The sequence below is a fragment of the Lontra canadensis genome, unplaced genomic scaffold (genome assembly GCF_010015895.1).
Source record: "Lontra canadensis isolate GAN:19392208 unplaced genomic scaffold, GSC_riverotter_1.0 scaffold423, whole genome shotgun sequence".
In the NCBI taxonomy this organism is placed as follows: Eukaryota; Metazoa; Chordata; class Mammalia; order Carnivora; family Mustelidae; genus Lontra; species Lontra canadensis.
Window position 1 is genome coordinate 1 of NW_022631416.1, and position 21598 is coordinate 21598.

The 21598-nt window shown below is 55.8% G+C and overlaps 3 protein-coding genes across 4 annotated transcripts; all 3 read left to right on the forward strand.

Annotated features, from left to right (window-relative positions):
- Positions 1-70: 70 nt before the first annotated feature.
- LOC116862969 (neurogenic locus notch homolog protein 4-like) lies at positions 71-12824 on the forward strand. Of its 2 annotated transcripts, XM_032850412.1 has the most exons (18): positions 71-285; positions 567-719; positions 940-1057; positions 1275-1362; positions 1726-1876; positions 2722-2906; positions 5196-5448; positions 5683-5795; positions 6582-7105; positions 7694-8077; positions 8187-8362; positions 8863-9082; positions 9238-9310; positions 9414-9552; positions 10077-10372; positions 10583-10730; positions 11245-11342; positions 11527-12824. In XM_032850412.1, the coding sequence occupies exons 1-18, from the start codon at positions 132-134 to the stop codon at positions 12238-12240; spliced, it is 3987 nt and encodes a 1328-aa protein (XP_032706303.1). In that variant the 5' UTR covers positions 71-131; the 3' UTR covers positions 12241-12824. The 2 variants fall into 2 exon arrangements, with proteins under 2 accessions (XP_032706303.1, XP_032706305.1); XM_032850414.1 differs by lacking the exon at positions 567-719 and having other exon boundaries at positions 72-285.
- A 1864-nt stretch (positions 12825-14688) lies between these two features.
- On the forward strand, positions 14689-16259 carry LOC116862973 (G-protein-signaling modulator 3). Its single transcript, XM_032850418.1, has 4 exons — positions 14689-14857; positions 15067-15175; positions 15395-15594; positions 15799-16259. Exons 1-4 carry the CDS (start codon positions 14816-14818, stop codon positions 15934-15936), a joined length of 489 nt encoding a protein of 162 aa, XP_032706309.1. The 5' UTR covers positions 14689-14815; the 3' UTR covers positions 15937-16259.
- Positions 16260-17392: 1133 nt separating this feature from the next.
- On the forward strand, positions 17393-21371 carry LOC116862970 (pre-B-cell leukemia transcription factor 2-like). The gene is given in 12 exon segments (XM_032850415.1): positions 17393-17452; positions 17454-17531; positions 17533-17630; positions 18537-18610; positions 18847-18944; positions 18946-19095; positions 19180-19370; positions 19523-19658; positions 19801-19954; positions 20323-20411; positions 20518-20604; positions 20721-21371. Coding segments are annotated over 12 exon segments (1293 nt in total). The 5' UTR covers positions 17393-17407; the 3' UTR covers positions 20814-21371.
- The last annotated feature ends 227 nt before the right edge of the window (positions 21372-21598 follow it).

Consider the following 21598-nt stretch of genomic DNA (forward strand, 5'->3'; position numbering starts at 1 on the left):
GCAGAGCCACTGAAGAAAGGGGCCAGAGTCTCAGGGCAAAAAAAAAAAGAAGAGGTCCTAGGGGTTTGACCATTGAGGGAGGGGATGAAGTAAAAAAACACCAGAAGAAGAAAACCCTCCCTTTTCTTTTCATGACCAGATCCTCATGTGTGTGTGACGTGGGCTGGACAGGACCAGAATGTGAAGCAGAGCTGGGGGGCTGCATGTCCATGCCCTGTACCCATGGGGGGACCTGTCAGCCCCAGCCCTCTGGCTACAACTGTACCTGCCCCCCAGGCTATACAGGTGAGGCCCTCCCTAAGCCACAGACATTCTGGGCTGGCCACCCTCTAATCAAGGGCAAGGCCAGTAGAGACATGTCCCAAGACTCTGGGTCTGGGTCACCACCCAGAAGAACGGGGCACAGGCTGTAGGGAACACAGGTGATGTGCAAGAGGCAGTAAGAAAAGACAAAAGGTTGGATGGGAGAAAAGAGGGATGGGGTTGAGGAAAAGGAAGGGGAGGGGAGTGGAGGAAGACGAGAGAGAAGAGGATTCCCTTTCTCAGACCCCACTCACTTCCCTCAGGGCCTACCTGCAGTGAGGAGGTGACAGCTTGTCATTCAGGGCCCTGCCTCAATGGTGGCTCCTGTAGCCCCAGACCGGGGGGCTATTCCTGCACCTGCCCTCTGAGCCACACTGGGCCGCATTGCCAGACCAGCACTGACCACTGTGCCTCTGGTGAGTGCCCACCGCATCCTCCAGCTGGGCCACAAGAGGATAGAGGAACCGGTCAGGGTGGGTGTGTTACATATGAAAACAAATTAACTGGGTGCCCTGATGGGGTGCTATTTTGATGGGGACAGGAGGGAGGGCGTGTGTGTCCTGTGTGTGGTGTGACTAAGGCTACAGGCCAGGTTACAGGCAAGGAACCCAAACCCTCACAGCCTCCTCTCTCCAGCCCCGTGCCTCAATGCGGGTACCTGTGTGAACAGGCCTGGCACTTTCTCCTGCCTCTGTGCTGCGGGCTTCCAGGGTCCACATTGTGAGGAAAGGACCCATCCCAGCTGCGCCAACAAGTGAGCAAAGACCCCCAAGAGGAAGGGAGGGGGCCCCCTCAGCCTTCCCACCCTTCCTCTCCATCTCCTCTGGGGCTCCAGGCTGCCTCGAATTCCATATTGCAGATCCTTTCACTCTGCTTCCCTTTCTTTCCCATCTCACCATCACGTCCCATACTCCCTCCCCTTTGATTGCCCGGACTTCCTCCCACTGTGCCCTGTGTCCGTCCTGTTCCAGCCCCTGTAGGAACAGGGCAACCTGCCAAGATGGCCCCCAGGGTCCCCACTGCCTCTGCTCCCCTGGCTACACAGGAGGCAGCTGCCAGGTGAGTGGTGCTGAGCCAAGTTGCTGAGGAGGGTGGTGGCTAGAGGGCTCTGGTGGAAGGGTCTCTGGGACTAGAAGACAGAGCAGGGAGCTGGGGAGAGGTATCCACAGGAAAGGAGGTCTGGAATCTGGGAGTGGAGTGAGGTTTGCATGGAATAGAAAAAATGAAAGGATTTCTGATGCCAGGGATGCTCTGGGATGTGGGTATCAGAGGAAACCAGGGTGGGAGGGGGGCTATCACCGGGCCCCAGACCATTCAGGAGAGAGTTTGAGAAGTAAGGATTTTGAGGAGCTAGCTGAAAACCTTCTCTGGGTCTAAACACATGATATTCTGTCCTGACTCATGCTCCCTCCCAAACCTCAGACTCTGATGGACTTATGTGCCCAGAAGCCCTGTCCACACAATTCCCACTGCCTCCAGACTGGGCCCTCCTTCCAGTGCTTGTGCCTCCAAGGATGGACCGGCCCTCTCTGCAACCTGCCACTGTCCTGTCAGAAGGCCGCTCTGAGCCAAGGTACTGACCCAAGGACCAAGGGGGAGCAGATGAAGAGAGTAAGGGTGTCCCCCTCTACCTGATCCCTGATGGCATCCACACACAATATTTGTTCAAAACAACCAACTGAGAGTCAAAGTAACACAGACCAAACACTATTACTGATGCTACAGCTCCACCCTTAGGGCAGCCTACCACCACTCATTTTCTATCCCCACTCTCAACACAACTCAAGCAACACCAACCCGTCCAGCCAACAAGACTCCAGCTTAACACGACCCCTGGGACATAGCTCACTGCGAAGCAACCCAACTCTGTCATTACCAATCATAACTCACCTAGAGTGGACCACACTTCACTTCACTCAACTCAACGGCTGCTTCCCACTCACGTGGATGTTACGTCAACCCCCTTGTAAAAGAACACACCCCTCATTCATATGAGGCGCGGAACTCAAGCAGGAGCCTCTTGTGGGCTTAAAGGATGGGAATCACAGTGCGGGAACATGAGAGGATACAAATTCAGGGGACAGACTTAGCCCATTAGTTAACCCCCCTCCCAAAGTTTCCTTTGAGTTCTTTCTTCCTTGAGACTTGTTTTAAACTAAGAATACAGTTGCTTATAATGATCTAAAAAGCTTAACAAGAGGTATCTCTCCCCATTCTGGCACAACAGGCAGGAGGGGGATCTTGATGTTATAACCTTTTCAGCACCAGAAGTTACTGACTCCTCAGGCTCCAAGTGGCCTCCCCCCCAACCCAGGAACATCAGTGATCCCCAAGAGCCTCTCTGCTCTAGGTCTGGGGCCCCTGAGAAACTTTCCTCCCCACTTAGCTACATCCATCCCTGTTTGCCTCTCTCCTCAGGCACAGAAGTGTCTTCCCTGTGCCAGAATGGAGGCGTCTGCCTCGACAGAGGCTCTTCCTACTTCTGCCGCTGCCCTCCCGGATTCCAAGGCAGCATATGCCAGGACAGGGTGGACCCATGTGAGTCCAGGCCCTGCCAGCATGGGGCCACCTGCATAGCCCAGCCCAGTGGCTATCTCTGCCAGGTGAGCAGGCCTAGAGGAGAATGGGGAGGGGAGACAAGGGTGGGCTGCACGTGGGAAACGCCGCTGGGCAGGGCACTAATGTATTCATCTGCTTTTCCTTTATTTACCCCACCCAGCCAACCTACCCCCAAATCATGTCCTTTTGCCTCCTAAATCTTTATCAACTCTGGCTTTCCTCCTTCACCCTCTGTCCCACTGCCTCCGTCCAGGCCTCTGCTGCAGGCTACCTGGGCACCTGGAGCTCCCTGTCCCTGCCCTAGAGGCTCAGCCTTTACTCTACCACCAGGTGCTCTGTTGAAAATGTTAAGCTGGCCTGTCACTTCCCCACTTAAACCCCTTCAGTGGCTGCCCACCTCTTTGACAGTGAAGTCCGAGGCCCTGGTGACCAGCCTGCCTCCTGGGTCTCATCTCGCCCTACCCCCACCCTCCTGCTCTCTGCTCCAGCAGCTGCTGGCTTCCCTGCACAGCCCGTTTACTGGCTCTTCCGTGCTCTTCCCCACCCCTCTTCCACTGATGCTGTCCAAGAGGTGCCTTCCTCAGGAAACTTTCCCTAACTTTTCTCCAGACTAGGTTTGGGCCTCTCTTTGGTGGTTCCAGTCACTGAGCAGCAGAGACAAAGCTGGGATTCAAGTCGGAGCAGCCTGATGCCTGTACTCCGAACTCCCAGCTTTGGGGGCACCTGAGTGACTCAGTCGGTTAGGCATCTGACTCTTGATTTCAGCACAAGTCATGATCTCAGGGTCATAAAATCAGCCCTGCGTTGGGCTCCAGGCTGGGTGTGGAACCTGCCTAAGATTCTCTCCCTCTCCTTCTGTGCCCCCCCCCCACACACACACACAAAAAGGGAGTGGGCACCTGGGTGGCTCAGTCATTAGGTCTCTGCCTTCAGGCTTGGATCATAATCTCATGGTCCTGGGATCAAGCCCTGCATCGGGCCCCCTGCTTGTGTTCCCTCTCTCGCTGTGTCATCTCTGTCAAATAAATAGATAAAATCTTTAAAAAAAAAAAAAAAAGAACCCTGACTTTGAATAAAAGACATGATGCAGATCCCCTAAACATTTTCTTTGACTTTTTAATTTTTTATTATGAACATTTTCAAACACACATGAAAGCAATGTACTAATTAGTAGTGAACAGCCCTGTACCCATGACTCAGCTTTACCTCCCCTTTCCTGAGACTCCTTCTCTCAGACATCCCCAAAACACCCCACTCACCTGCTTTTCTCAACCCTCTGGCCACTCCCCAGATTCTCTGTAACTCCCTCTTTCTCCACCTTTTGGAAGCCTTGCTGGTACTGTGTTCTTACATGCTTTCCTTGCTCTTGCAAGAACTCAGCCCATGGTACAGAACCTCATCAATGACCCTGTTCCCACTAGCATGGCATGAAACAAGCCCCAAATGCTCAAGGGCACTGGTTAGGACATCACAGACTCGCACTGAATCCCAGCTCTGCCACCAGTTAGAAGTGTGACGTGTGCAAGTCACTCAGCATTTCCAGGAATCAGTTGCCTTTTCTGTAAAGTGAGAATCAAATGAGATAACACATCTGCAGGGTTTGGGGGAGAGTTTTGTGAGGTTATGTATAGAAACCATGTAATAAATGCTGTCTCTCTCCTCTGGTTGAATGAGAACTTCACAGAAGTGGGAAGGAGTTCTAATTCTCTTCATATTCCTAGTGCCTAAAACAATGCCCGGCACAAAGTCGGCACTCAGTAAATGCTTACAAATTAATCAACAAAGGGTGCCTGGGTGGCTGAGTCATAAAGCGTTAAGCATCTACCTTCAACTCAGGTCACAATCCCAGGTTCCTGGGATTGAGCCCTGCACTGGACTCCCTGCTTGCCCTGGAGGGGGTGGGGGGGTAGGGGGTCAGGGATGGGGGTTGCTTCTCCATCCCCCACTCCCTCTGCTTGTGTTCCCTCTCTGGCTGTTTCTGTCAAATAAAGAAATAAAATATTTTTTTTTAAATGATAAAGCATGACAGAGCCTGGTGGAGGTGTGGTGGGGGAAGGAGGTCTTACCAAAATGGACCTATTGCTTAGTGGCAATGGATACTAAGATGCTTTGGGACTGCTGGAGGGGCTAAGTTGCAAGCCACTGAACGAAGGTGTGTCATGGAGTTGAGACAGAAGGGTTGGGCTACACAGGGCTGTGATTGATGGTAAACTGAATGATGCTTTGAACTGGAAGGTGGGGAGAAGGCTGGGCAGATGATCTTGAGCTGGGTCCCCTGTAGTGCTGGGATGGGTGGGATGACTGCTTCCCTGTCTGACCCTCTTTGCCTACAGTGTGCCCCAGGCTACAGTGGACAGAACTGCTCCAAGGAATCCAACGCTTGTCAATCCCAGCCCTGTCACAACCATGGGACCTGCACCCCCAAAGCTGGAGGCTTCTACTGCACCTGCCCTCCAGGCTTTGTGGGGCTGCGCTGTGAGGGGGATGTAGACGAGTGTCTGGACCGGCCCTGCCACCCCACAGGCACAGCAGCCTGCCACTCCCTGGCCAATGCCTTCTACTGCCAATGTCTGCCTGGATACACAGGTGAGGCCCGGGAGGGTGTGTGCAGGCACACCTGGGGCACAACTGAGCTCCCAATCCCCACCCACAAGGCAACCTAGTCATTGTGTTCATCCCCCTGCCTCCACACCACACCCTAGAGACTATGCCCAGGATTCCCCTGCCTGAGCAGGTAGAGCTGGGTTAATTCCCAGGAATGAGCTAGGGAGGAGGCAGTGACAGAAGCCGGGTGTGACATCTGATCCCACCCCATCACAGGCCAGTGGTGTGAAGTGGAGACAGACCCCTGTCAGAGCCAGCCCTGCTCCCATGGAGGGTCCTGTGAGACTATAGTAGGACCACCCCTGGGTTTCACCTGCCACTGCCCCCAGGTGAGTGACCGCAAAGCTGTCTTCTCTGTTGCCCCCAATACTGATGCAAGGTGAGAATGCCTGAACTAGGATCCTAGAGGGGAGCCCAGGGAGCACTAGAGGTGTATTACTGGTGAAAGCTAGCCCATGTTACAGTGGTAAATGATTCAGAACCAGTTCAGGGGGAAAGGCAGGATCAGGTGATAGCATGAATGGAATTTTCAGAAATCACAGGCACTGCCTAACACAAGACCCCAAAGTCAAGCTGGGTGAGACCTTGGATAAGTTCTTTTACCTGTGTGTGTGTGTGTGTGTGTGTGTGTGTGTGTGTGTTTATGGACTTCAGATGCATGAAATCAGGTTAATTGTAAGCCTTGGTTCATGATACACTAACATCATTGATTTGTGCATGTCTTTCTTTGTATTCTTCTTATAACATAACACCCATAAACCGATAAACGATAACTCACATGTGCTTATGTCTTCCTCTATCCCATTCGCCTTCCAGAGAAGGAAAAGTATATAACCCTATGTACAGGGATGAAGATATTAATTACTACCACTCTCTAGGTAGTCTCCTAGGTTGTTGCACACAGCTGTGGTTCATCCATTTTCACCACTGCGCAATATGTCATTGTGTGAAAGTACCATGGACCATGGTTTCAACATCTATAAAATTATGAACTTGATGTTCTCTGAGGCCCCTTCCAGATATGAGACTATAAGACCCACTGAGAGTCTGCTTGTCTGGGGGAGGGTTGAAAGAATAATAAAGAGCCTCCCCCAATATCTCTCTCCTCTCCACAGGGTTTTGAGGGCCCCACCTGCAGCCACAGAGCCCCCTCCTGTGGCCTCCATCACTGTCACCATGGTGGCCTATGTCTGCCCTCCCCCAAGCCTGGCTTCCCACCCCGTTGTGCCTGCCTCAGTGGCTACGGGGGCCCTGACTGCCTGACCCCTCCGGCTCCTCGTGGCTGTGGCCCTCCTTCTCCATGCCTACACAATGGCAGTTGCTCAGAGATCCCTGGACTTGGGGACCCAGGCTTCCGATGCTCCTGCCCTCCCAGCTCCCCGGGGCCCCGGTGTCAGAGGCCTGGAGCAAAGGGATGCGAGGGCAGAGGTGGAGATGGGGCCTGTGACGCTGGCTGCAGCGGCCCTGAAGGAAATTGGGATGGGGGAGACTGCTCTCTGGGGGTCCCGGACCCCTGGAAGGGCTGCCCTTCCCACTCCCGGTGTTGGCTTCTCTTCCGTGATGGGCAGTGCCACCCGCAGTGTGACTCTGCTGAGTGTTTGTTTGATGGCTACGACTGTGAGACTCCTCTGGCCTGCACGTGAGCCTGAAACCCTGACTTGGGGGTGAGGTGTGGGGGAGGGCAGAGCGAGGCAGGAAGGAAGGACAAAGATGCCTCTGGGTTGCAGTGTGACTACAGCCTCAAGCTCCGGGGAGTTTCTACCCTAAAACCATTGCTAAGTAGGGGTAGAAGACACTGGGCTCCAGCCCAGGGGAGTAGGGCAGCATCAATATTTAACCTAGGGACCAGGAAGGAGGGCACTGCCTCTATCTGGCCTCCTCTCTCAGAGCTGTGGGACCTCTGGCCTCAAGCCTCTTTCTCTGTGCCCCGTTGCCATGGAGTATCTACCCTAGCAACCAACACCCCTGAGGGAAAAGGGCCTCGGACTCTCCTTCAGGGAGACAGGAGTGCTTGGGAGGGTAGGGAGAGGGGACAGTCCTAGGAGACAAGGGTATAACAGACATTAGAGGGTCTGGACTACCTGCCATCCAGGACCTGACTAAGCCTGTTGCTCCGAGCTCTCCGCACGTAGCCCTAGAGGCAGTGGAATATCAGACATCTCTCTGGAATGAAAAAGGGGGTCGGGTTTCTTTGGGGATCCTGAGTCCCCCTCTCCTCACCCCACAGTCCAGCCTATGACCAGTACTGCCATGATCACTTCCACAATGGGCACTGCGAAAAAGGCTGCAACACTGCAGAATGTGGCTGGGATGGAGGTGACTGCAGGCCTAAAGATGGGGATTCAGAATGGGGGCCCTCCCTGGCCCTGCTGGTGGTGCTGAGCCCCCCAGCCCTGGACCAGCAGCTGCTTGCCCTGGCCCGGGTGCTATCCCTGACTCTGAGAGTGGGGCTCTGGGTAAGGAAGGATAGTGATGGCAAGGACATGGTGTACCCCTATCCTGGGCCCCAGGCCGAAGAGGAGCTGGGAGGAACCCCGGACATCTCCCATCAGGAGAGAACAACCCTTCACACACAGCCTGTGGGCAAGGAGACAGACTCTCTCAGCACTGGGTAAGAAGGCAGGGCCAGGGGGGCAGTGCGCCAGACACCAGCTTTTTAGTGGGTGGAGGGAAGGGAGTCAGGGACCAACACAGGGGTCTCTGGGGCACCTCCCCTACAGGTTTGTGGTGGTGATGGGTGTGGATTTGTCCCGCTGTGGCCCTGACCACCCTGCATCCCGCTGCCCCTGGGATCCTGGGCTCCTGCTCCGCTTCCTCGCCGCCATGGCGGCAGTGGGGGCCCTGGAGCACCTGCTGCCGGGACCCCTACTGGCTGCCCATCCTCGTGCTGGCACCGGTAGGTGACCCCCTCATCTCCCCTGACATTGCTCCTGACCCACTCCCAGCAATGGAGGTCAAATGACACAGGATTGCAGGGACCACAGATGGTAGGTGTAGAGACTGACCCTTGTGAACCTCATTCTCTAACTGGATCTCCTCATGGGCCCCTTTGCTCTTCAGTCTCCTTCCTCATTTCCCTAAGTACTTTATCCTAATCTTTATCATCTGGTCCATCCTCTACTAAGTGCAATCATCCCTCTGTCAAACAGCTCACAGTACAGGAAAGAATCATAGCCCATACAGCACTTACTACAGGCCAGGCCTTGCTCTAAGGGCTTTATAGTATCAACTCATTTAATCTTCCCAACAACACCATGAGGCAGGTACTATTATGATTCCCGCTTTGCAGGTGAGGAAACTGATAAAAGAAGTTACTGCACTTGCCCAGAGGTCTCACGGTTAGTACCCAGCCTCACGAGAAATAGTCTCTTTTTGTGACTGTGTCTCTCCCGCCAGCACCACCCACCAACCAGCTTCCCTGGCCTGTGCTGTGCTCACCAGCGGCCGGGGTGCTTCTCCTGGCCCTTGGGGCTCTTCTGGTTCTTCAGCTCATCCGGAGGCGGCGCCGAGAGCATGGGGCCCTCTGGCTGCCCCCTGGATTCATTCGAAGGCCTCGAACTCAGCCGGCTCACCGCAGACGCCGGCCTCCCCTGGGTGAAGACAACATTGGCCTCAAGTAAGAGTGAGGAGGAAAGGGGCTCAGGGAGGGGACCCTTTCCTGTGGAGACATTTATGATCAGAATTTGATGACAGAGGAAGGGGAGAGGGGGAGGAAGGCTGCTAGAAGTCCTGGGGACCCTGAAGGTTCTCTACCCAAACACCCCCTTCCAGGGCACTGAAGCCAGAGGCAGAAGTTGATGAGGATGGAGTTGTGATGTGCTCAGGCCCCGAGGAAGGAGAGGAGGTGGGCCACGTGATAGTACTGGGGCAGGAATGGTCCTGAGGTAATGGCAGAGTTGAAGGGAAGAGTCAGCCTTCCTTCACTGATCCTTATTCTGATCCCCAAGGCTGAAGAAACGGCCTCACCCTCCAAGTGCCAGCTCTGGCCTCTGAGCAGTGACTGTCAGGAGCTCCCCCAGGCAGCCATGCTGACTCCTCCCCAGGAATCAGAGATGGATGTCCCGGACGTGGACACACGTGGACCTGGTATGTGAGTCAACCCAGACCAAGAAAAGGAAAACTCCCGTTGACTCTTTTAGAATCAGAAAGCCTTTTGATATCAGAACTGAGAAAATTAACTTTAGACTTAGTGCCTTAGAATAATGATTCTTAAAGTGTGGTCCCGGGACAGAAGTATCAGGCATCATCAGGGCAATTGTTAGAAATACAAATTCTCAGGCTCCACTCCAGAGCTACTAACTCAGAAATGTGAGATACTAGGGACTGTGTATTTTAACCAGCCCTCCAGGTAAGTCTGATCCAGACTCAAGTGTGAGAACCACTGCCTGGAATGTCTAAGAATTAAGGCACACAGGCTCCTTTTACAGATGAGGAAACCGAAGCACAGAAAAAAATAAAAAAGTCATTTGACTAAAGACACACAAAATCAAGAGCCAGAGCTGGGCTTCCTGACACCTCAGGCTATGATTCTCCCTGAACCGCCATGTTCTCCTCCCCCAGTCACGTCCTTTGACTGACTTGTCTCCCATTCTTATGTCTCCCACCCACAGACGGGGTAACACCCCTGATGTCGGCAGTTTGCTGTGGAGGAGTGCAGTCCAGGACCTTCCAGGGGGCATGGTTGGGAAGCCCTGAGCCCTGGGAACCCCTGTTAGGTGGAGGGGCCTGTCCCCAGGCTCACACTGTGGGCACTGGGGAGACACCCCTGCACCTGGCTGCCCGATTCTCCCGGCCAACTGCTGCCCGCCGCCTCCTTGAGGCTGGAGCCAACCCCAACCAACCAGACCGAGCAGGGCGCACCCCTCTGCACACTGCTGTGGCTGCTGATGCTCGGGAGGTTTGCCAGGTCAGTGCACACTGGGGTCGCTAAAGGGAACAAGGGGCAAGGCAAAAGCATCCCCTAGGGTTTGGCAGAGAGGAAGGTGATGTGAGATTGGGGGTCTGAAAGAGAAACAACAGATGGCCAAATATGGATTGGGAGCTGGTTAAGAGTGTGAGGGGCCTGAGGGAGCAGTCCAGGACAAACAGGGTTCACTGGTCCTCTCTGGACCCCCAGCTCCTACTCCGCAGCAGACAGACTGCAGTGGATGCACGGACAGAGGACGGGACCACAGCCCTGATGCTGGCCGCCAGGCTGGCGGTGGAGGACCTGGTTGAAGAACTGATCGCAGCCCAAGCAGATGTGGGGGCCAGAGATAAATGGGGTACGGATCTGGAGAGGTTGGTGTTGTGCTGTGGAGAAGTGGCACAGATGGAGTGTGAGATAAGATGCAAAAAAAGGAAGCAGCAGAGAGACCAACTGCAGACGGGGGATCCCCTCCCACCTAGCCATCAGGGTGGTAAATCTGTAGTGCGACGTCAGTATAGAATCCTACCCCTGTCATCCTCAACAACATACCCACACTGCCCTAGCCCACTGGTAACTAGGCTGAGGAAGGAGTGTCTGTGAGAAGGGGGAGAGGTCTAGTGGGGGTAGGTCTCCCGGTCCCACCGAACCCAGAACAATGCCCCATTGTCCCTCCCGCGCGCCGGTGACGTTAAGAGAAGCAGGGCTTCCTGCCGGCCGGCGGTCACCCGGGTAACGCAACGCTTCCGCCTTTGAGGTAACCCCCACGGGCCCAAATAAGTCCTTCCCCCAAAACCAGAATCCGTGGGAAACAGGAACCCAGGCGTCTGTTTCCCAGCCTCGGAGTAACAACCACCCACGTCGTCCCCTAGGAAAAACCGCGCTGCACTGGGCCGCCGCCGTGAACAACGCCCGGGCCGCCCGCTCTCTTCTCCAGGCCGGAGCCGACAAAGACGCCCAGGACAGCAGGGTTAGACCAGGAGCGGGCTCTACTAAAACAAAGCAAAACAGGGCGTGGGAGAGGCGGAAAGCGCGGGAACGCCACCCGACCTGAAGGGGGAAGGGCCGGTGCCCAAGTGGGTGGAGTCCGGAAGGACCACTCTATGGGCGTGGCCCTCCCTGACCTCGCCCCCTGGCGGTTTCCTCTGACACAGGAGCAGACGCCGCTGTTCCTCGCGGCCCGAGAAGGGGCGGTGGAAGTGGCCCAGCTGCTGCTTGGGCTGGGAGCGGCCCGAGGACTGCGGGACCAGGCCGGGCTAGCGCCCGGGGACATCGCCCGACAGCGTAATCACTGGGATCTGCTGACGCTGCTGGAGGGGGCGGGGTCACTGGAGGAGCGTCACAAAACCACGCCGGGTCGCGGGGCGGGCCCCTTCCCCCGCTCGCGGACAGCCTCCGGCAGCTTGCCCCCGCGTGGGGGCGGGGCCCCATCGCGCTGCCGGACTCTGTCGGCCGGGGCCAGCCCGCGCGGGGGCGGAGCATGTCTGCAGGCCCAGACTTTGTCCGTAGAATGGGCGGTGCGCGGGGGCGGAGCCTACTCGCATTGCCAGGGTCTTTCTAAAGGAGGAGCTGGAGGAGGCCTGCGCCCCGGAGCCCGTAGGTTTTCTGCAGGCATGCGCGGGCCTCGGCCCAACCCTGCAATAGTGCAAGGAAGATCCGGGGTCGCTTCCGGAAGCGGGGGTGGGGCCTCGGCTGATGACTGGCCCTGCGATTGGGTGACCCTAGGGCCCTACGGCCCCACCTCCAACACTCCCATTCCGCCTCCTTGTCTTACGCCATCCCCCGAGCGGGGATCCCCTCAAGTTGCCTGGGGTCCCCCAACCCACCAAGTAATACCTTTAAGCGCGGAAAGCGAGGGTCAAAAGTAGAATGCTACATGACAGGGAGGGATTCTAAAAATGGGCACCCAGTCTGGAAAGACCGATTTTAAGATCCCGGAGCCCCAAAAGTGAGGGGTCATGAGTATACTGTCCTTCCCCAGATGAGTGTATGCCCACTCCGTCTTCCACGTGGAGAAGCTGCAGCCCTGGAAAAAGGGTTTGGGGTGCTGGAATGACGGGGGCCTAGCCCTTCTCCCAGGGCATAAGGATGAGGGGCTACCCAAGGGTGGAGTGGAACTGGGGATATACTTCTGAACTGGAACCAGTAACTGCAGACATATAAGATGTAAGATGTTCTTTCCTGTATATTGTATCCAAAGGAAGCTTCTATCACCCATCACACCCACCACCCACAAATGGCTGACAAATATTTATTGAGTGCCCACTATGTGCCAGGCACTGTGTAGGTGCTGAAGTGGGGGGCCAAGGCCACTCCAGCTGATGATTCCTTGCACTCTCACCACTTCCCTCAACAATCCATCGCAGGGATGAGGCGCCATTCTTCTCACCTCTATCTCTATTTAAGAACCTTCAATCTGTCACCCCATAATAAAGCTTATTTGAAATGTTAACCCTTTTTTTGGAAGAGTTGAGTGGGATGGGAAAAAATATTAAATGACTGCATACTGTTTTCAGAATGTTGTGCCCTAAGATCAAAGTCATCCCTTTGGATGGAGGCTTTTAGTACAGTTCGAGAGCAAGAATAAGTAGATTTGGGGGTACTATGTTAATTTAGAGTATCATCTGAAAGCAGGTATCTCTCATAGCCCAGGGAGAAACCAGACACACACACACACACACACACACACACACACACACACACACACACACTAAACCATGCATATCCTTTGTCCTCTTCCAAGGGCATTTAGTTATTCCTAAAGCCTCAAGTTGGAGAGAGCACCTCAAACATTATCCACCTTTCAGGAACATGGTTACACCTCTTTAATGGTGATGGGCCTGAGACATGGAAGCATGAGGCATTTTGAAAGCTAATAGTAGGGTGCCTGGCTGGTTCAGTCATTAAGCAACTGCCTTAAGCTTGGGTCATGATCCTAGGGTCCTGGGATCGATTGAGCCCCAACACCCCTCTCCCCCCAACCCCCGCCATTCCGCTTCCTCGTCTGCGGGAAGCCTGCTTCTCCCTCTCCCACACCCCATGCTTGTGTTTCCTCGCTCGCTGTATCTCTGTCAAATAACTAAAAACATTTTTTTAAAAAAGCTAATAGTGACGGGGCGCCTGGGTGGCTCAGTGGGTTAAGCCGCTGCCTTCGGCTCAGGTCATGATCTCAGGGTCCTGGGATCGAGTCCCACATCGGGCTCTCTGCTCAGCGGGAAGCCTGCTTCCCTCTCTCTCTCTGCCTGCCTCTCCGTCTACTTGTGATCTCTCTCTCTGTCAAATAAATAAATAAATAATCTTTAAAAAAAAAAAAAAAGCTAATAGTGACTACCATTTATTGAGCATTCACTATATGCTAAATACTTTTATCACATTTAATCCTCACATCAATTCTACAAGGCAGGTGCTATTAAAACTCCATTTTACTCTTTGAGAAACTGAGGCACAGAGATTTTATTTGCCCAAGATCGCAAGGCATTAAGTGGTAGAACCCGATCTCATCACATTTCATGCTCTAAGCCACTCAGCTGTAAACATAATATGGCAGGTTGCCATTTAAAGGTACTAAAATATCTCTACCCTGCTCCTACCCTGGTGCCAAGCAGCCTGACCAGCACTGAGACCATGCCAGGGAGGTGGTTGTCTCCCTTTTCCATTTCTGTATCCTTCATTCATGAGTAGAGGAAAGTTACCCCTGACCCTCATCTCACATTTGGTACCTATCTGGTACCCTGAATAGACTTGTAAGCACCTGGAGGGCAGGGATAACTAATTCAACACACATTCATCAAATAGGTACTGTGGTGTTGAAGTCACTCCTAGAGGTATATGTGTATGTTTGAGGGCCCAACATCCCTGGGCCTGAGTCCTCTGCTTCCCACTGGAACCATGCCCCTCCCAGTCCCCTTAAGTCTTTGGGAAGTTGGGACACAGGGGAGGGTCAAAGCCTATATCGGGGTCCTCTTAGGAAAGGGGCCTGGGGGTGGGAGAGGGGTTCTGAGGAGTAAAACCACTTCCTGTGTAGCTAGTTCCTGTGTTGACAGAAAGAGCTGAAGGGGAGGAGGGGAGTAGAGAGAACAGAGCCTGGGGTTGGGGGGGGGGTCAACTGAGACCCGAGATGAAAAGGCCAAGAGTCCTTCCCCATCATGAACCCCCTCCACTACTGCCGCTGGAGGAACTTTTCCCAGTCTCTGTGCTCCCCTGGGGCAAGAGAGGTCGAGCAAGCAGTTTGGGTGGGAAAACAGAACTGGAGGAAGTTGACAGGGATGGGCGGGGCCCGTGGGGGGGCTGACCAGGAACCCAGCTTCCTGCTCAGTACCCAGGCATCCAGCCCCTGGCTCACCCCCACCCCTTCCAGCCCCCACTCCCCTCCGGAACCTAGGGTTCCAGCCCTCCTCCCAAATCCCAGCTACCCTTCCCCCTTCAGTTTCTCCCCCTCAGGGGATGGAGGCCGAGAGACCCCAGGAAGAAGAGGAAGATGACCAGGTGAGCTGCACACTGGGTTGGGGAGGCTGACACTGGGAGAAAGGGAGGTGAGAGGACCTAGGACAGCAACGTAGTGACAGGGGTTTCAGGGGACTTAGAAGGGTTTGGGCAAACTGAGGCAGGAACAGAGACACAGAGAGAAGAAACGGGCTGTTGGCCTAGCCCCCTGCCCACCACACCCGGGCTTGACTGGACCGGGTGTCTCTCAGCATCAGGGACCCCATCAGGATGAGCATGACTGGCCCCCTATGAACACCAGCACTCGGCCTTGGCGATCTGCTCCTCCGTCCCCTCCTCCTTCAGGGACCCGTCACACAGGTACCCTCACCCGCCCTGGGAGCTCCCTGACCTTGGTGCCCACATCCTTTCTGATCCCATTACCAAGGCCCACTCCATCCTGGGCCCTCTCCCCATCTCCTCCTGACTCCCCATTACAGCCCCTCAGCTCTGACCCCAAGTGCCTAAACACCTTGCACCACCAAACCTCCTGTCTGCCAATTTCTCTGGGTCTCTGAGCCCTACCTCTCCTTTCCCCAGCCCTGGGGCCCCGCTCCGCCTCCCTGCTCTCCCTACAGACTGAGCTCCTTCTGGATTTGGTGGCGGATGCCCAGTCCCGCCGCCTAGAGGAGCAGAGAGCCACCTTCCACATCCCCCAGAATCTCCCAAGCAGAGCCCCAGCCCCACACCGGCCTCTTGAGGACAGAGAACAGCTCTACAGCACTATCCTCAGTCACCAGGTGAGACACCTACCCAAAAGGCAAGATCCAAGGTTCCTAGTCTCTTGGTCTTCCCTCTCCCCAGCATCTGCCCCCTTGCCTAGCCTAGTCCCCCCCATGCCCATCACAGGTATCCCCTATACCCCTTCTACCAGCCTTGGCTCCTTTCAAGGCCTGTTCCTCTTAAAACCTCACCAACACCCTCCCTTTCCTCCATTCCTCCAGTGCCAGCGGATGGAAGCCCAGCGGTCAGAGCCTCCCCTACCCCCAGGGGGACAGGAGCTCCTGGAGTTGCTGCTGAGAGTTCAGGGTGGGGGTCGAATGGAGGAGCAAAGGTCCCGGCCCCCAACACATACCTGCTGAGACTTGAGCCACCCCACCAGCCACTCCGCACTCTGGGGCTCAAAGCTGGCCAGCCCTCAACTACTGGGTGGCAGGGGCACCAGAGACTGGAGGACCCAGGAGAAATCTCAATATTCATCACCCTCATCCACCTTTTCTGGGAATGGAGGGGGTGAAAGTCCTCAAACCCTGAGCATAGTCAAAGTAGGATGGTCATTTAACTCCCATCCCCTAGTGTGTGGGAGCTTGAAGCAGTGAAGGAATCCTAGCCACTGAGGGACACCCCACCCCCTCCTCTGATCACAGGGAGTGGTTCTAAGTCCTGAGTTGTGGAGACATCCCCAGGGGGGCAGAATCTGAGGGCTCAGGCCTCCCTATCTCCCAAGAAAAGGCAAATCTCCCAAGGTTAGGGCCTGACAGTCCCACCCTCCTTCTCAGTAAGAAGACAGAGAAGGCACTGTAAAGAGACCATTCCCCCACCCACCACCAGCACCCCCAGCCCCAGGATGCGGGGCCTACAGGCTGTGAATGGACACTTAGCACTGCCCCCCTGCCTCCCCACTGCTGCTCTAAGTCTGATGTTTTGGTTGTATCAATAAATGTAATTCTCCTCCCAACTGAAGAAGACTGGTCTTTCGGACTGCGGTGGGGAAGGAGGGGTAGTGGGGGGGGCGGGGGAGAGGAAGGTGAGGCCGGAGGCCGCCTCTCTCCCTAGTCTGGCGAGAGGCCAGCTCCCCTCCCTGGCTGGTTAATTACTGGCTCATTAAGCAGCGGCTGGAGACCTCCCTAATTATACCCCCCCAGCCCCCCTCTCCTGGTTTTAATTAAGTAGAACAGGGAGGGGAGTCATTAGGACAAGAAATATGAACTGAGCTGTCTGTGAACCCAGGCATTCTAGCGGCCAGAGGCCACAAAACCTAGATCCCTAATTCGGAACCCAGGCGGCGGTCCCCTAGCCCCAACAAACCCCGCTTTCCAGGCCGACGACTTGCAGCCCCGTGGCCTTCGCATATTTTCCCCGTGGGTCCAGTCTCCTCCCCTCGTCCCCTCTTCCCTCTCCCCTCCTCCACTCGGTCCCAGTTCCTCTGCTTCTGTGTCTCTCTCCGCCCCCCAGCTCCTCCCTGTTCCTCCTCTCTTCTCCCCTCCTCTTCCTCCCCGGCTCCCCTCCCCCAGCCTCCCTCCCTCGCTCCCCCCCTCTCCTCCCTCCTCCCTCCTCCCTCTCTCTCTCACACACACCCCCGCTTGGGCCTCTTCTCTCTCTCCGGCTCCATTTTCTCCGCCGCCGGGGGCCGGGGTCTCCTGTGGGGGGGCCCAGCCGGTACCCCAGGTCTCCCTTCAGGCCCGGGGTGAACCTCCGGGGGAGCCGGGAGGGGAGAAACGGGTGGGGGTTGGGGCGGAGGGAGCAGCGGCCCCACCGAGTTTGGGGGGGGGGAAGTAACCAGGCGGGGGGAGGGCGGAGCAGGGAGGGGGCCTCAGGGCCCCCCCCCCAACTATGGACGAGCGGCTGCTGGGGCCGCCCCCTCCAGGCGGGGGCCGGGGGGGGCCTGGGATTGGTGGGTGGGGAGCCTGGGGGCCCTGGCGAGCCTCCCGGCGGCGGAGACCCCGGTGGGGGTAACGGGGGGGGTCCCGGGAGGCCGAGGGAAGCAAGACATCGGGGACATTCTGCAGCAGATAATGACCATCACCGACCAGAGCCTGGATGAGGCCCAGGCCAAGTGAGTGCCCCCACCCCGGGACCCTACACAGACCCAGCAGAAGCCCCATTCACAAGCTCTGAATCTTTTGGGAATCCCCACCCCCACCCCCCACTCCAGGACCCTCTCCAGGATCCTACAGCTCTCTTCTCTCCTTACTCCTGTTAGTCCTGAGATAAGCCATCCCTCTCAAACCTCCCTTCACCACCAGACCCTGAAACCTTCAAAGAGGGGAGCCCAGGGTGGTCTCACTGCCCACCCACCCCCCACCTCTCACTGACCCCTGTACCTCCCTGGAACATCCTTCCACCTCCAGAGCCCTGCTCTGGCTCTCAGACTAAGAAACTGCTATGCTGCCTTCCTAACTCTCCACCCAGCCCACCCCCATCTTCTCCAGACCTGGGTCCATCCCAGAGCTCCTAACACTCCTCTCCACCACTTGCCCACCCTCCCAAGGGTCCTCACCCTTAGCCCTTGCTCAGCCAGACACTAGGAGCATCAAAGCCTCCTGCCTTGGTCAGTCCCAGGACCTCCCCGTACATCTGTATTGAAATCCCCAGCCCCGTCTCTGGCACCTCAAACTCTGACTCTTCTCACAGTCTCCATCTCGTTTCCTCTGAAATCTACCTAGTCACTCTCAAGTTGGCAGTCACCCCCAAATTTCCCTTTGTCCCCTTTTAGGCCCATTTCCCACAGCCCCATGTGTGCCCACGGTGCCTTTATCTTGCTGCCTGCACCTTCCCCCCCATCTTCCTAAAGCCAAGCAACTTCCCCACATCTCCACATTCCAGGAGCTGTCCCCCCCCAACTCCGTCATGTCCCCACCCCCACCTTGTTCCCAGGCTCCCCCTCACCCTCGTGGTACCCCCATCCCGCCCCACCTCTGTTCTTGTAGCTTCTCAACTATTCTTTCCCTTTCCTCCCAAGGAAACACGCCCTTAACTGCCACCGCATGAAGCCTGCTCTCTTTAGTGTCCTGTGCGAAATCAAGGAGAAAACCGGTATGTGGGTCCCCCTCTGATTCCTCACCTCTGGGGACTGAACTCTGTTCTTTAGAGGACTCAGGCCAAGAGTTTGACATCTCGGGGCACTGAGGACAGTAGGGGTTAGGGAAGTTGCTAAGGGAAAATGGGGAGGGAACCAAAGCCTAGAAACGTGGGTCTCCAGGAGACACCAGGAGGGCTACGAGCCGGCTGTGGGTTCCCTGGGTCCCTAAGTTCACTCGCCTGCATGCTAGGCCTCAGCATTCGAAGCTCCCAAGAGGAGGAGCCGGTGGACCCACAGCTGATGCGCCTGGACAACATGCTTCTGGCAGAGGGTGTGGCTGGGCCTGAGAAAGGGGGGGGGCTCTGCTGCAGCAGCTGCAGCCGCCGCAGCCTCGGGTGGTGGCGTGTCCCCTGACAACTCCATCGAACACTCCGACTATCGCAGCAAACTTGCCCAAATCCGCCACATCTACCACTCGGAGCTGGAGAAGTATGAGCAGGTGAGACCAGGCTGGCGTGGGTGAGAGGACAGGGCAGCCCAAGACCAGAGGGCCCCTTCTCACAGCCCCTGGCGCCCACTGCAGGCATGTAACGAGTTCACGACGCATGTCATGAACCTGCTGAGGGAACAGAGCCGCACGCGGCCTGTGGCTCCCAAGGAGATGGAGCGCATGGTGAGCATCATCCACCGAAAGTTCAGCGCCATCCAGATGCAGCTCAAGCAGAGCACATGTGAGGCTGTCATGATCCTGCGTTCCCGCTTCTTGGATGCCAGGTGGGGCTCCTTCCCCCCACTTCTCCCAGCCTCAGGGCCACCGGCTCACACACAACACGGTGCTCCATGGCAGTGGCACCCTCTAGAGTGGTGCAAGACGGACGCCCTGCTGGGACAGCAGCCGCCTCATCACCATTCTCCCTCTTCTGTAGACGCAAGCGCCGCAACTTCAGCAAACAGGCCACTGAGGTCCTCAACGAGTACTTCTACTCCCACCTGAGTAACCCGTATCCTAGTGAGGAGGCTAAGGAGGAGCTTGCCAAGAAGTGTGGGATCACTGTCTCTCAGGTATGGGAGGTGGGACTCGGGGCCGGGGTGTAGTGTTCAGGTTAAAAGCTCTCTGATCGACTGACTGAGGTGGTTACGGGGGAGTGGGGATTGGGGGGAGAAGGTCTGCCCCTGACCCTCCTTTCTGCTCCATGCCTCACAGGTCTCCAACTGGTTTGGCAACAAGCGGATCCGCTATAAGAAAAATATTGGAAAGTTCCAAGAGGAGGCCAACATCTATGCCGTCAAGACTGCCGTGTCAGTCACCCAGGGGGGCCACAGCCGCACCAGCTCCCCGACACCCCCTTCCTCTGCAGGTGGACCCCACTGCCATCCTGGCTGGTTCTCTTGCACACTTCCGGCCTTTGTTCCCACTTCCTATCTAGACAGGATCCCAGCAGAGAGGGGGCCTTTTGGGATGAGAGGGAACTAGCTGAGATGGGGTGGAGATGTCAGGGGACAAAGGCCAGTCCAGCGAAGTTACTTCTGTCTTCCAGCAAGTGGCCAGGGAGGGAGGGGGAGGCTCAGACACAGCCTGCTCCTGAGTGTTGCAATGTCTTAGGGATAAGTTGTGTACAGCAGCACACCCCCGGAACTAGTTCAGAGGGCTTTTTGGAAACACAGGACTATGGCTAGTCTCAGGCTCTGTTAGACTCTTCCCTAATTCCCTCTCTGCTCCCCCAAGGCTCTGGCGGCTCTTTCAATCTCTCAGGATCCGGAGACATGTTTCTGGGGATGCCCGGGCTCAACGGAGATTCCTATTCTGCTTCCCAGGTCAGGTGGCCCGTCTCCCCTCGACCAGGGCTTGCCCAAACTCGGTTTCCTGCTCTCCAGGGTATGAGACTCCTCACTGTGTCCTGCCCTTCTTTGCTGCCTGCAGGTGGAATCACTCCGACACTCAATGGGGCCAGGGGGCTACGGGGATAACCTTGGGGGAGGCCAGATGTACAGCCCTCGGGAAATGAGGGTGAGTGAACACCTGACGCTCCCTTTGTCCACCTCTCACCTGGACAGGATGGCTTTCCTCTGGCCATGTTGTCTCCCACACTGGATTTCCCTGCCCCAACCTCTCTCTTTTTCTAGGCAAATGGTGGCTGGCAGGAGGCTGTAACCCCATCCTCAGTGACATCTCCGACAGAGGGACCAGGGAGCGTTCACTCTGACACTTCCAACTGATCTTGCCCCTCAGGGCCACAGGGGTGGGGGCTCACAAGGTGACTCTTGAAGAGGACGCAGGCATCCAGAGGACAAACCGCAGACACAGGAGAAGCACAAGACAGAGAAGGGCAAATGGGGTCATCCCTTCCCTGACCAGACTCTCCAGTGCTGGGGGTGCTGACTACATGGCAGGGAGAATGGGGTCCCCTAAGGGGAAAGTGGGGTCTCAACCCCTTTTTTCCTTTCAGTCTTTCTTCTCTCCCTTTCTCTCACACATAAACCACACACCCAGAATTCTGTTGTTCAGATCGCTTTCCCTTTGCTCTACCTGTCATACTATATTCCATTTCTGTATCTTTCTCTGGGCTCCCCCACTCTTCCCTCCTCTACCCCACTTAACCTGCTCTGGGATCTGTGGAGAAGCCAGCCCTGCCTGACCAGAGATGCCAAAACTGGGGACACTCCTGGACAGAGGACATGGGCCATGAACTCTGTGCCTCCCCACCCCCTGCCCCTCCAGATGGCTTTATTACCTCATACGCAGCTCATCTTAAACCAATAGAATCGCTCGGTGGACGAGAGTGTCTGACTCAGATATCTACCTCGGAGGGAGTTTCTGCTACTTTAGGGAATTGTTGACTGGGCTTTGGGTTGATTTTTTTTTTTTTTTTCCTTAAAGGAAAGAAACGAAACCTTGGGATCCATCTTTACTATCTGAATTTTTTGTTTTGTTATTGGTTCTTAATTTTTAGTTTGGGGAAGTAGATGTTTTTATAAATATATTGATTTTTTTTTTTTTTTAA